This window comes from Microcaecilia unicolor, chromosome 8 (genome assembly GCF_901765095.1).
Source record: "Microcaecilia unicolor chromosome 8, aMicUni1.1, whole genome shotgun sequence".
Lineage (NCBI taxonomy): Eukaryota > Metazoa > Chordata > Amphibia > Gymnophiona > Siphonopidae > Microcaecilia > Microcaecilia unicolor.
In genome coordinates, this window is record NC_044038.1 from 246364871 (window position 1) to 246378796 (window position 13926).

The 13926-nt window shown below is 44.5% G+C and overlaps 1 protein-coding gene across 1 annotated transcript in view; it reads right to left on the reverse strand.

Annotated features, from left to right (window-relative positions):
• LOC115475658 (arf-GAP with SH3 domain, ANK repeat and PH domain-containing protein 1-like) overlaps nt 1-13926 on the reverse strand; it is a 153422-nt gene that overhangs the window by 8996 nt on the left and 130500 nt on the right. The window contains exons 22-25 of the mRNA XM_030211569.1: nt 6947-7187; nt 4657-4815; nt 2389-2449; nt 1470-1525 (exon numbers count right to left, since the gene is read on the reverse strand). Of these exons, the coding sequence (XP_030067429.1) occupies nt 1470-1525; nt 2389-2449; nt 4657-4815; nt 6947-7187 (517 nt within the window). The remainder of the gene's footprint in view (nt 1-1469; nt 1526-2388; nt 2450-4656; nt 4816-6946; nt 7188-13926) is intronic.

A 13926-nucleotide genomic window follows, 5' to 3' on the forward strand; every position in this document is an offset into this window, starting at 1 on the left:
TGTTTGTGTTATGTTTATTGTATTGCAGTACATTTAGTGTGACAAAAAAAAGCTTGCATGCTTAGTACAGATTTGGAGGGCAATTCTCTAACTACGTATCTAAACAGGAATGGCACATAGGTGCATATATTTAGTTCAGTTTATACAGGCCTATATGCCTTTACAAAATTACCCCAAATAAAGTAGGCCCACACATTTACATGTGCTTCAAGGCAGATGCAATTGTGTTAAGGTACATGCTGGTAAGTGTGTACTTGAAAACACTGCTGAAAGTCCTACAATACATGGTACAAATTCTAAATTCTTTAAGTAAAGGGAAAAATCACTAATTGAAATCCCTATCCCTCCAATCTCAATTAGTGGTGAAATGGATTCTCAGATGGTGGGCTACACCAAAAGAGGCAGGAGTGATACCCACTCTCTCCAGACACTGGTGCTGCCATCTTGAAAAATCCTTTATATGGTAGACTGAGCACACCTGGTGCATCCCACAACGCATGGAGTGGAGCTGGGTGCAATCATTTATCAAAATGGCAGCACCAGAGGCAGGAATGGGTTTTGCTCCTGTCTCTTTTGAGGTACGTGGTGGTGGTGGGGGGGGGGGGGGGGGCGCTTGGGGAGGTCTGAATTTCAAGGTTTTTTTTAAACACTGGGTCTAGAGGTTCGGCCCAGGGGGGAGGGGGAGCTAGTATACTACCAGGGACGTTTAATATTGGGGGCAGAGACCACTACACTACCGGGAATTTATCATTTAGGGGCAGTGATGTCGAGTTGGGGGATCCTCTAGACCACTGCAGATTTTTTTTTTTTAACATTTATGGACAGTGGTGTGAAGGGAGCAAAAGCAGGTCTGATGCATACCGCTAATGACTTAAAAAAAAGTCACTGTTCTTGTCAGTGCCTGAGCCAATCACTTCTCAGGCAGCACTGACAGGAAGGGTAACACTTTGTAATGAACTGTGGATTATTGCTCTGATTTCAGTACAAATCTATTTTAATGAAATAGGAAAAGAACAAAGAAGATACTCACCCTCCCCCTGATATTTAGCTGGCAGTAGGCTGCGCAGTTAGCTACCGCTGGCGGCACTGACCCTGGATATTCAATGCTGGGTCGTTTCTGGTGGTCGGCATTGAATATCCGGCGGCTTCTTTTGGCAGGCTCTAAACTAACTGGCCTTGTAAATACTCAGCGCTGGCCGATTCAGTTACTAGCAGGCAAAGATAGGACTGCTATTTATATGGTCTGATTTGCCCATTAAACTTAGCTAGCCAGAGCTCGATTATTCAAGGCTGGCTGGCTAAGTTATCAGCTAACTAAGTGCCAATATTCAGCGGAGATAACCGGCAATCTTGCATTGAATACTGGCAGTTAGATGGATAAACACTATTTAACCGGCCAGGAAATGTTCATGGCTGGTTAAATAGCACTGAATATCGGGCCCGTAGTGTTTACTACTTCACAATCTTACCCTTTGGTTGTATTTCAGGCACTTCATGTAGGCTGTTGAGCTTGGGAGAACCAATGCTGATAAATGAAATCACAGACAAATTATTACATAGATGCTTTTATTCAACCTGATATAGGGTATGATATTGATTGTCCTGTGGGAAACATTTCATAGGAAATCCAATGACAACAGTGTGTGTCCCATGGTTTGTGCAGGAGACCCAACCACTTGTGAATGGAGCTTCACATAAGGATCAGGATATTCATCTCTCAGGATGCAGAAGAAATACTAAAAGCACAGAGACTGGTCTTTTAAAAGATCTACATGACTAAAACATATTTATTATTGGTTATTTAACTATTGTTATGCTGTTAACAAAATTGTAAGTTTTATGTTAAACTGTACCTACTGTACACCACCTTGGATGAATCTCTTCATAAAGGCGGCTAATAAATCCCAATAAATAAATAAAACATGAAATATAATGGTTAAACCTCCAAAGAGTCCATAGATCAAAACAAAGTGCTCAATGTCGTGCCCAAACTAAAATGCCAAAATTTGTGCTGAGTATCTCTCGCTAAGGGTTTCTTTTACAAAGCATTACCCTCCCTCCCTTTCCAGATCCTATGGATCTTACCAGGAGTCTCCCTGTTATCTAGCTGGTTTATGTAGGAAAATTTATATGCTCACTGCTCAAAGTGGTAAAGAATCAGAGGAAGACAACTGGACAGACCGAATGGGTGAACTGATTCTTATCTTCATCATTATTATATTCCTGTGTAAGTCATCAAACAACTTAATGCCTATACGTGATCTAGAGATGAAAGGAACTCTAGCCCTCTGTCAAACCCTTAAGTCACCCAACCTCCTCTACGAGCTTTTGATCAGTAGTGTCAGCACTGCCTACCCCAGATCAGCAGGTTATAGAGATCATGTTTACCTCGGTCTCCTCTGTGAAGTTTCTGTATACAGGAACTTTGAAGATGAGCTTGATCCATAATCTAAATAAAGAACAAGGCATGCACCGTTAGAACAGGTATCGAGCCAAGTCTTGCATGAGACATCTGCTGTAAAAAATACTTTCAGAAAATGAAAAAAGATGTTTTTATAGCAAATGTATTAACTGTACTATATAAATCCCACTGCTGCTCCTTGAGCAGGTCGCTCAACCCTCCACTGCCTCATGATAAAATTAGACTGTACGCCCTTTAAAGACAGGGAAATGCCTAGTATGCCTGAATATAACTCACCTTGAGCTACTACTGTGAGCTAAATCCAAATAAGTCTTTGGGACACACCTAGCCAGTCAGGTCTTCAGGATACCCACAATGAATATGCATGAGATTGATTTGCATGCCCCACCTCATTGAAAGCAAATTTACCTCGTGCATATTCTGAAAACCTGATTGGCTAAGTGTGTCCCGAGGATTGAGTTGAGAACCCCTGTTATAAGGTGTCAATATCGCTGTTACCAGACCAGGAGCTGATATTCATTGGCATTTCACTGGACAGTACTTCTGAATGTGTGCTTTGGCCACTGTAGCACATTCTGGTTATTGCAAGGGTGGTCCAGGGGTGGAGCCAGGAGTTGCATGCGCACCAGTGTTATTAGGTGCTGCTGCCCACCTAGCCAACCACACGTGCAATACTGCATAAAAAGCAGCTCTAACTATGAAGGCTATTCAGGTACGGCATGTACCCAGATAGCTTCCTGGTGCTGCCAAAGAGCCAGAGATGGGGCCTGAAACTGAATATCCAGTTCTAATTTAGCTGGAGGCAGTCAGCATTTAAAGAAACACTGACCACTGCCAGCTGTTCCTGTTCACTGTTGAGGTCCTTGTGTTGAACCCGGATTTGTTCTAGTGGGTCTCCAGCCAGCCCTTGTTTCAGTCTGTCTCTTCAGCCAGCCAGCCTTCATTCCAGTCTGTGTTTCCAGCCAACCAGCCCTCATTCCAGTCTGTGTCTCCAGTCAGTCTGCCCTTGTTCCAGTCCACATCTCCAGCCTGCCTGTCCTTGTTCCTGCTCCCTTCCTCGAATTGACTTCTCGGCTTTGACCCTGACTTGTCTTCTCTATTCCTCTGGACCACTGCCTTGCCATGATTTTTGCTTAACTGACCGTGCCTTGACTGCAGCCAGGCCTGACCTCCGATATTCCTTGGACTTTCCCGGCCCTCTTCAGTATCTTTGTTGGCATCCAGACCAGTTCGCCTGCTGTAGGTCTCCATTACAGTTCCCCCTTCTGGTGAACCTCAAGACCCAGCCAGCCCTGAGACTAGCCTGGGTGTGACTCGTCTGCCACCAGTCGGGGCCTACCTAGCATTCGGGTTAATTAGGAAGTGTAAACTCAGCTGCGACCCAAGGGCTCACCCATCCCAGTCCGTGACACTCTCTGTCCCCCAGACATGCCCCCTCTGCGATAAAATCTGAAATAGTTTTTAGAATGCGGTTTACACAAATAGATCACAAAATTATTGCAGTATGCATGACTGCATCCTACGGTAAGCCATTTTAAGCTGAGGTAAGTGCACGATAGTGCTTACCACAGCTTATTAAAAGGACCCTTGATATTTAAAGGCATTTCTGCATATAAACCAATTCCATGCACAGACATGAGGCCTTTAAAAACTGCTCAATAAATATTTATTTATTTATTACCTCATTTATACCCCACATTTTCCCAACTGTGTCAGGCTCAATGTGGTTTACTTCACACCGCAAAAGCGGAGGTCAAAGCAGTAAATATGCATGTACTGGGAAGGTTCCAGTAGTGAGGATGGCACCCAAAGTGCACTTACACACAAACTTTTTCATTTCCAAATATGTTTGTTTGAAAGTTGCCCCCTAAATGTTATTTGCCAAACACTTGATCACTGCTCAAGTTTTCTTAGATCACTCATTAATTCTTCCATTCCATCCTGAATGTCCATGATTTCATAGAGCAGTGGTTCCCAAACCTGATCCTGGAGGCACCCTGCCAGTCAGGTTTTCAGGATGTCCACAATGAATATTCATGAGATAGATTTGCATGCAGTGGAGGACATTCTGAACATCGGATTGGCAGGGGTGCACCTAGGACCAGGTGTGGGAACCACTGTCATAGAGCTTCATATCATCAAAAAGACTGAACCTAGAACTGATTTCTGAGGCTTTCTAATGACAATCCTCCTCACTTCTGCCCTATGTTGGGCTTCTCTCTTATCAGATTTACCAAAAGGAGAAAGTGCTTGGCTAAGGGGGCTGTGTGGTACCACAGCAGGGGGTTCCGATGAAGCTCGCTTGTGAGTCAGAGTTAGAACCCTCTTTGCCACTGGATCAGATGTGGAAGGTGACAGGCTTCCAGGAGGTGGTGGTGGTGGTACACTAGGAGCTGAAATAACCAAATAGAAAGATAGATATTAGATTCTATATAGATATCATAACAACTGTCAGAGAAAGAACAGAGACCTAAGAATAAGTGGGATTGCACACCAGCGAAGACACACTTCCTCCCTCCTTTTAAAACAAGTCACCTAAAGTTAGACGCCAGTTGCGTGCATAAGTTACAGAATACTAGCACTTACAGTGGGGGAAATAAGTATTTGATCCCTTGCTGATTTTGTAAGTTTGCCCACTGACAAAGACATGAGCAGCCCATAATTGAAGGGTAGGTTATTGGTAACAGTGAGAGATAGCACATCACAAATTAAATCCGGAAAATCACATTGTGGAAAGTATATGAATTTATTTGCATTCTGCAGAGGGAAATAAGTATTTGATCCCCCACCAACCAGTAAGAGATCTGGCCCCTACAGACCAGGTAGATGCTCCAAATCAACTCGTTACCTGCATGACAGACAGCTGTCGGCAATGGTCACCTGTATGAAAAACACCTGTCCACAGACTCAGTGAATCAGTCAGACTCTAACCTCTACAAAATGGCCAAGAGCAAGGAGCTGTCTAAGGATGTCAGGGACAAGATCATACACCTGCACAAGGCTGGAATGGGCTACAAAACCATCAGTAAGACGCTGGGCGAGAAGGAGACAACTGTTGGTGCCATAGTAAGAAAATGGAAGAAGTACAAAATGACTGTCAATCGACAAAGATCTGGGGCTCCACGCAAAATCTCACCTCGTGGGGTATCCTTGATCATGAGGAAGGTTAGAAATCAGCCTACAACTACAAGGGGGGAACTTGTCAATGATCTCAAGGCAGCTGGGACCACTGTCACCACGAAAACCATTGGTAACACATTACGACATAACGGATTGCAATCCTGCAGTGCCCGCAAGGTCCCCCTGCTCCGGAAGGCACATGTGACGGCCCGTCTGAAGTTTGCCAGTGAACACCTGGATGATGCCGAGAGTGATTGGGAGAAGGTGCTGTGGTCAGATGAGACAAAAATTGAGCTCTTTGGCATGAACTCAACTCGCCGTGTTTGGAGGAAGAGAAATGCTGCCTATGACCCAAAGAACACCGTCCCCACTGTCAAGCATGGAGGTGGAAATGTTATGTTTTGGGGGTGTTTCTCTGCTAAGGGCACAGGACTACTTCACCGCATCAATGGGAGAATGGATGGGGCCATGTACCGTACAATTCTGAGTGACAACCTCCTTCCCTCCGCCAGGGCCTTAAAATGGGTTGTGGCTGGGTCTTCCAGCACGACAATGACCCAAAACATACAGCCAAGGCAACAAAGGAGTGGCTCAGGAAGAAGCACATTAGGGTCATGGAGTGGCCTAGCCAGTCACCAGACCTTAATCCCATTGAAAACTTATGGAGGGAGCTGAAGCTGCGAGTTGCCAAGCGACAGCCCAGAACTCTTAATGATTTAGAGATGATCTGCAAAGAGGAGTGGACCAAAATTCCTTCTGACATGTGTGCAAACCTCATCATCAACTACAGAAGACGTCTGACCGCTGTGCTTGCCAACAAGGGTTTTGCCACCAAGTATTAGGTCTTGTTTGCCAGAGGGATTAAATACTTATTTCCCTCTGCAGAATGCAAATAAATTCATATACTTTCCACAATGTGATTTTCCGGATTTAATTTGTGATGTGCTATCTCTCACTGTTACCAATAACCTACCCTTCAATTATGGGCTGCTCATGTCTTTGTCAGTGGGCAAACTTACAAAATCAGCAAGGGATCAAATACTTATTTCCCCCACTGTATGTGCGTGATTGTTACAATTTTTTGTGTAAGTGCGTTCAGTGATTTCTAGAACATCGGCAAGCAACATGTTAGGTGCGTAGTTGCAAGGGGGCATGAAAGGGCCCCACATTTACATACGTAACTTACAAAATACTGTAAATTATACGTATTTACGCCTACTATTGACATGAAGTAAGTGGGCAACGCCTAGTGTTGGTGTATAAATGCTGAATTATGCTAGTATTCTGGAACCTGAGTTGGCGTTTACCACGCTTCATCTTGGCACCTTTATAGAACTGTCCCCTTTATGACCAGTAAAAAACCAGACAGACATGTAGTGACAAAGAATTTGTTTATGTTTTTACCTTTGATAATATTCCGTGGTAGCAGAGGTGGAGTGTGTGGAGACAAGATGGGAGACAGTGAGGTATCCAGACTACGGGACTGAGAAGATGGAGACGTACAGATATCGTATCGCTGGTCCTGTGACAGGTGACTGGACCGCTTTGTGAATCCTGTGAATATCCCCCTTTCTGGGGAGGGCATGCAAGGAGACTGGTAGAAGCTATATGGGCGGAAAGGTCTCTCTTTTTTAACAGGACCCAGCTGTAAATTGATATAAAAAAACACCGCTCTCATACTGTAAAGAGAAATCATGTCTATAAACAGACACCATCATTAGTACAGGTAGTCACACAGCAAACCAAATGGGCTAATATTAAAAAGATAGATTTGTCTCAGTAATATGGAGGGTAATTTTATAGTAAGGTACAAAGGTTTAACTTGTGTCCACTTTATAAAGGCAACATATGTAATTGTGTGCATCTATAAGAAAAGGTACATATGCTTATATTTTATAAAGTAAGCGGGTCAGTTTCAATCCCATCTACATTCTGCTAATTCTTCACTCCTAGGAATATAACAGAGGTGTACAAAATACTGAGTGGAGTACAATGGGTTATCATGAATCAACTTGTTTACTCTTTCAAATAGTACAAAGACCAGAGAACAAACCATAAACTTACATAGTAATACTGTTAAAAGAAACAGGAGAAAATATTCATAGTTAAGCTCTGTAACTCGTTGCCAGAGAACGAGGTAAAAACAGCATAGCTGGGTTTAAAAAAAGGTTTGGTTGAATTCCTGGAGGTAAAGTCCATAAACTGTTATTCCTTGTCATCTGGCTGTACCATTCTGAGCAAGTATCTACCAGCAGATGTTATTAGAGAAAAACTGATCTCTTCCTGTGAACTCACTGGTATAGCCTGCTGGTGCTCAGTGGAAAACTCAAGTATTTTCACTACCTCTAGCAGATGATAGGTTCTTTAGGCTGGTGTTCCCAGTCCCTGGCCTAGCTCCCTCTGTGCTGGTCGAGCCTAACAACTGACAGTCTGCAGAATATGGCTGCACTGACCCCAGATTTTGGCTTGGCCCTACCAGAGGGATGTAGGTCCCCATCCCACTCCTCTCCTTGCCTGTACACCCTGTGCCTGGTTTAGCTTTGTTCCCTTGTACAGGGGATAAAGCTAATTGAGTTTAAAAAAAAAAAGAAAAAGAACACACCCCAGTGAGAGCGTGTGGGGGGGTGGGGGGCTGCCAGCAGACGCTGCTCTGTCCTGTAAGAGCCAGCAGCTCAGTACAGCTGCTCTGTCTGCTCCTCTTGCAATGGATCGTTTCCAACTTCAGAAAAGGTCTGGGGCAGGGGATGGCGGCCCTCAGAGCTGCCTCACAGATTCCCTGCACAGGGGCATTGGAACCCATGCTCCCAATGTCTTTGGCGGGAAGGGCAGCCATTGTGAATATGTCCCTTTCTCTTCTGCTGCAGGGGTTCCTTCTCTACCCATCCCAAGTCCTTCTGGGGGGGGGGGGGGGTTGCAATGGAGCCCTGGGCTCCTTTTGACTGTACAACCTAAACCAGATGATTAAGAAGGTTCTGCAGATGGAGACTAACCCCTCAAAAAGCAGTGGGGCCTGGAAGGGCCCTACCAGAGGCCAAGCACTGCGGGGGGTGGGGGGAGGATCAGGTGGCTTCTGAAGCTTCAGATGGCTCTAGATGATCCCTAGAGGGTCTCTTGGACCCCCCAGCCCCCCTCAGATTCTGAGCAGGATCCTCCTCTGTGAGGGGAGGAAGAACAGTCCCACATGATCCACTTTTTCCAACAAGAGACACTCTTTCGTCTTATTGACACGGTTACAGAGGCACTCAGGCTCCCCAAAGCTTCTGTTGCTGACTCTTCTGAAGAGGATCCTCTTCTGAAGAGATTGATGTGGCCCTCAAATCATTTCCCGCTCCAAAAGCCCCTCTCACGCATGATGTTGGTGGAGTGGGAATCTGTGGATGAGACCACCTATATATTTTGGCCCCTGAGGAGGTGGAAGAGTATTGGATGTACAGTAAGGTGGACACACTGGTCATGGTGGTCAAAAGAAGTCCTCCGTGCAAGGTGTTTGGCCCTCCAAGAGCTCCACAAGAAGCACATGGCTCAGCCATTTAAGCTGGGATCACCTTTGGGGCATCTGGTGTCAAAGCCATCATCTCGGGCTATGCTGCATTGGTTGCAGTAGATGCCGGAGTCCCCAGATGTCTCGTCTGGAATCAGGCACTGCCTTCCTGGTGGATGTCTTTTATGATTTGGTATGCCTATCGTCCTGGTCGGTGGCCACCTATGTGGTTAGCCACCGCTGGCTTTGATTGTGTCATTGGTCCACAGACGTGGCATCCAAAACGTTTCTAAGTAAGCTGTCCTTTAGGGGGCACTTGTTGTTCAGAGAGGACCTGAAGAAGTTGGTGAAAAATAGTGGGTGAGGTTTGATCTCTCCAGCTTCCTAACCCGAGGCCAAAGGTTCCCAACGGTCCTCATTGACTAGAGGTCACTCAAAGGGGGCAGGCTGTTTTTGGCCAGCCCGACGCTCAATGATCCAGGCTTCAGTAGGGGGAAAGCCCATCAAGCCGGGTTCCTTTTGTGGACCCAATAGATTAGGAGCTTCCGTTTCCTCCACTGGAGCCGGAGCTGCCAATATTGTCCATGAAGGGGACACCAGGCCCCTCAGTGGGTCTGGTAGGAGGTAGGTTGTTCCTCTTCCTCCACAAGTAGACCCGCATCACCTCAGATTAATGGGTTTTGGAGGTAATTGAGAAGAGTTGCTCTTTGGAGCTTGACCCCTATGTTCCTGATGTCTTTTTGGTGTCTCCCTGTGGCTCAGAGCTGCAAAAGGCTGTGGCTCTTACACTACAGCATCTTTTCAATCTGAGAGTGGTGAAGTCCATCCCAGTGAGAGGCTCGGCCCATTCTTAATCTCAAGAGGGTAAACGCTTGTCTCCATGTGCAGCACTTTCAGATGGAAACCCTTCTATCTGCCTGGGCAAGTTCTTGACCTCCTTGGACCTCAAGAAGGCCTGTCCACACATTACCATAGTGGAGCATCACAAGAATTTCCTTCGCTTGTGTGTGCCTGAGACCGCTTCCAATTTGGGGCCTATTCCTTTGGGCTGGCTACGGCTCCTCACACCTTTTCCAAGGTAGTGGTGGTGGCAAATTGCTAACTTAAAATGGCCATGAAAATAAGATGGAACTAAGCCATATAAGGTTTTGTATAGAAAACAAGACAGTCTGAACAAAACTCTGGCACCCACTGAGAACCAGTGCAACTTAATGTAATATTGTGACAAACTATCAAATTTTCTTTCATGAAAAGATCAAGTGGAGTGTCATATTCTGTATAGTTTGAAGCCTCTTTAAAAGTTGTTTTGAACATTCCAAATATACGATGTTACAGTAGTCCAATTGGCTCAAAATAATTGACTGCACCATTATTTTAAACTGATCTTCCTGAAAGTATTTACGTATTTGTCTTAATTTCCTAATCAAGCAATTTATTTGTGTTTCTAAAGTTAACATATTATCTAAATGGATCCCTAGAACTTTAATACATGTTGACAGTTCATAATTGTAATGATCTAAAGTTACTGTTGAAAGTATTAAATCTGGTATATTCCCAAAGCATATGAATTTAGTTTTCTTAGAGCTCAATTTCAACCAATTTGATGAGCAACAGGGAGACAATGAGAGCCCTTCAAAAGTGGTGTTCTGTGGTCAAATATCTTAGCTTTGTGAATTTTTTGAATAGCAGTGTTCTGCACTAACTGTAGACAATTTAAATCCTTTATCCTAAGGCTTTTATAAAGTGAAATGCAATAATCAATTTGGGATATGACAAGTGAATGAACCAAAATATTTAATGCTGAGGAATGTAAGAGAGAGTGAACTGAACGAATAAGGTGTAGTATCAACAAAGAACGTTGTACTACTTGTCCTATTTGAGGCTGAAATGAGAGTTTAGTGTCTAAAAGTACATCAAGAATAAGAGTAACTGAGTATTGTTGAACAGGAGTGTTACAAAGGCAAATAGGAAAGTGAAAATGACTAGGCGAATGATTAGTGAAAAGTAAAAATTTAGATTTGTCCAGGTTGAGAATAAGGTGGTTTTCTTCTAACCAATTTGTAACTTTGCAAAGGTTGTCATTAATATTTGTAAGGTCGGTAGGGTTAAGGTGGTCTACTACTGAAAGAAGTTGAATATCATCTGCATAAATGTATAACGTGAATCCTGATGGTTGTGCCAGAGCAAATAAAGGTGAGAGAAAAATATTAAATAGAGTGGGAAATAGTACGGAGCCCTGAGGAACTCCAGATGTAGGGGAGTAAGGGGCAGAAACAGAATTGCTGTAAAGTACACAGTACTGACGATTTGTAAGATAGGATTTAAACCAATTAAAAACTGTTCCTGAAAGACCTATAGTGTGAAGACATTGTAATAATAATGTATTATCAATCAAATCAAAAGCAGCACTAAGGTCTACAGAGAGAAGAAAAACTGAGTTTTAGTTGGATCCCTGGGAGTGGAAGCTGGGGCCAGAAGCCTTTCAGTTCATTCAGAACCGGTGGGGGTCTCTGGTGTTCAACCTGATGGCTACTTGCTCCAATACTAAGGCGGAGCACTATTTCAGCTGTAGAAGGGATGCTGCCTCACCGGGGATAGATGCTTGTCTCCATGGCCTCTAATAGGCTGGCTCTTGTGCAGGATTGTGTGGCACCCTCATCTAGTCCTCCTTGTGTCCCTGGATTGTCCCTGTCAGCCAAGGGTTGCAGTCCTATACAACAGGGTCCAGAGGAAATGGAAGATTCAGATACCTTTTGACTTATAGTTTGGCTCTTGAAAGGAGGCATTTAATGACATGGAATTTCTCCCCAGCCGTGGTCTCCACTTTGGTTAAGTCCTAGAAGTCTTCCATTTCCCTCACTTATGTGTGAGTTTGGAAGGTTTTCGAGGATTGGTGTGCTGGGCGGGTACTATTCCCCTGGAAGGCAAAAAACTGGGTTTCTTACAGCAAGGCCTGGATCAAGGGCTGGCGCTCGGCTCCCTACATGTCCAGGTGGTGGCCCTTTCCAGTTTTCGGGTCCTCTCCATGGCACCACGTGGGAAGGTGACCCAGTTTTTTAAGGGGATGGTACATTTGTGCCCTCTGATGTAACCCTCCTTTCCCTATGGGTCCTGAATCTGGTTCCCTGCTCTCTCCAGGGCTCCCTTTGAGCCTTTGCTGTCAGCCTCCACTAAGGACCTCACACTTAAGATGGTTTTCCTTGTTGCGATCACCTAAGCTCAGAGGGTCTCAGAGCTGTAGACTCTGTCTTGTTGGGATCCGTTATCTCTCCTTTTCAGAGGACTTGGTGTCCATTCGCACCATTTCTTACTTTCTTCCCAAGGTGATTTCTCTGTTCCAGGGGGTCTGTTTACCCTCCTTTGTTGAAGAAGGGTCCGGACCTTTGGCTCGGCGACTGAACAGGCTGGATGTAACTAACGTTGCAGCGTTAATTAGAGGAGACAAATGATTTTCATCTCTCTGACAATCTCTTTACCCTTTTCCATGACCCTTGGAAGAGACAGGCTGTGTCCAAGCCTCAATTGTGAGGTGGACCAAGGTGGCTATTGAGAATGTCTACATTTGTAAGAATTGTCAGGTGCCTCCGGGGTTGAGAGCTCACTCCACGCAAGCACAGGCAACATTCTTGGTGGAGGCCTGGGCAGTTGCCCCAGAGGAAATTTGTAGAGTGGCAATGTGGTCATTGCTCCATTCATTTGTAAAGCATTACAGGTTGGACGTGCTGGCTAGGGCCCGCTTGGACTTTGGGCAGTCATTCTGGGGCCTTGGTCTTCTCCTGTCCAGTAGTTCTGCTTGGGTATATCCCACTTGTTCAGAACGGTAAGGCTAGATGACAAGAAGGGTAAAATTATGTCTTACCTTATAATTTCCTTTCCTTTAATCAGTTGTACTGTTCTGAAACCCACGCTCAGTCTTCTGACTAAGGCCTGAGGTCACAGGCTGCTCTGATTTTTTGTTGTTGTTAACTATAAGGGAAAGAGCAATCAGAGAAATTTCTGGCTTATGCAGGGTAGCAAGTGCCACAGATTGTGCTTGCTTGATGGTCATTGATTTGTTCTGCTTCTAAATATGACTCAATAACTCCCCTACTAATAAGATTACATTAGCTCTCAGCTGAAGCTAGGTTACATTTTAAAGTTTGTGTTTTTGCTGATACGTTTTTAGAGGGAGAATTACTACCACCCTCTGTTGTCTGTCAGTTTCCAATCCAGTTTACCACTTGGAGTCCTAATTTCATACTATTCAGCTTATTCATGAGCCTCCTGTGAAAAACTGTTATCAAAGGCTTTGCTGAAATCCAAGTAGATTAAATCTAGCTCATGTCCTTCATCCAGTTCTCTGGTTACCCAGTCAAAGAAATCAATCAGATTCGTTTGGCAGGATTTTCCTTTGGTAAAACCATGCTGCCTCAGATATTGCAGCACATAGGATTCTAGGAAGTTCATTATCCTTGTCTTCAGTAGAATTTCCATTAGTTTTCCAACCACCAAAGTGAGGCTTACCGGCCTGTAGATTCTGACTTCTTCCCTGTCTCCACTTTTTGTGAAGCGGGACCACATTCGCTCTTCTCCAATCCTGTGGTACCTCATCCATCTCCAAGGATCTATTAAATAAATCCTTAAGAGGTACTGCCAGGATTTCTCTGAGTTCCCTCAATAATCTAGGATGTATCCCATCTGGCCCCATGGCTTTGTCTACTTTCAGTTTTTCAAGTTGTACATAAAAAGTTTCTTCTGTGAACGGTGCGACATCTACTCCATTCCTGTATATACCCCTGGCAGCTGGCCGTAGTCCTCCAGGATTTTCCTCTGTGAACACAGAACAGAAGCATTGGTTTAGCATGCCTGCTTTCTCCTCACAAAACGGGAGTTGGCAACTTTCAGTCTTAGAATTCCATTCTAG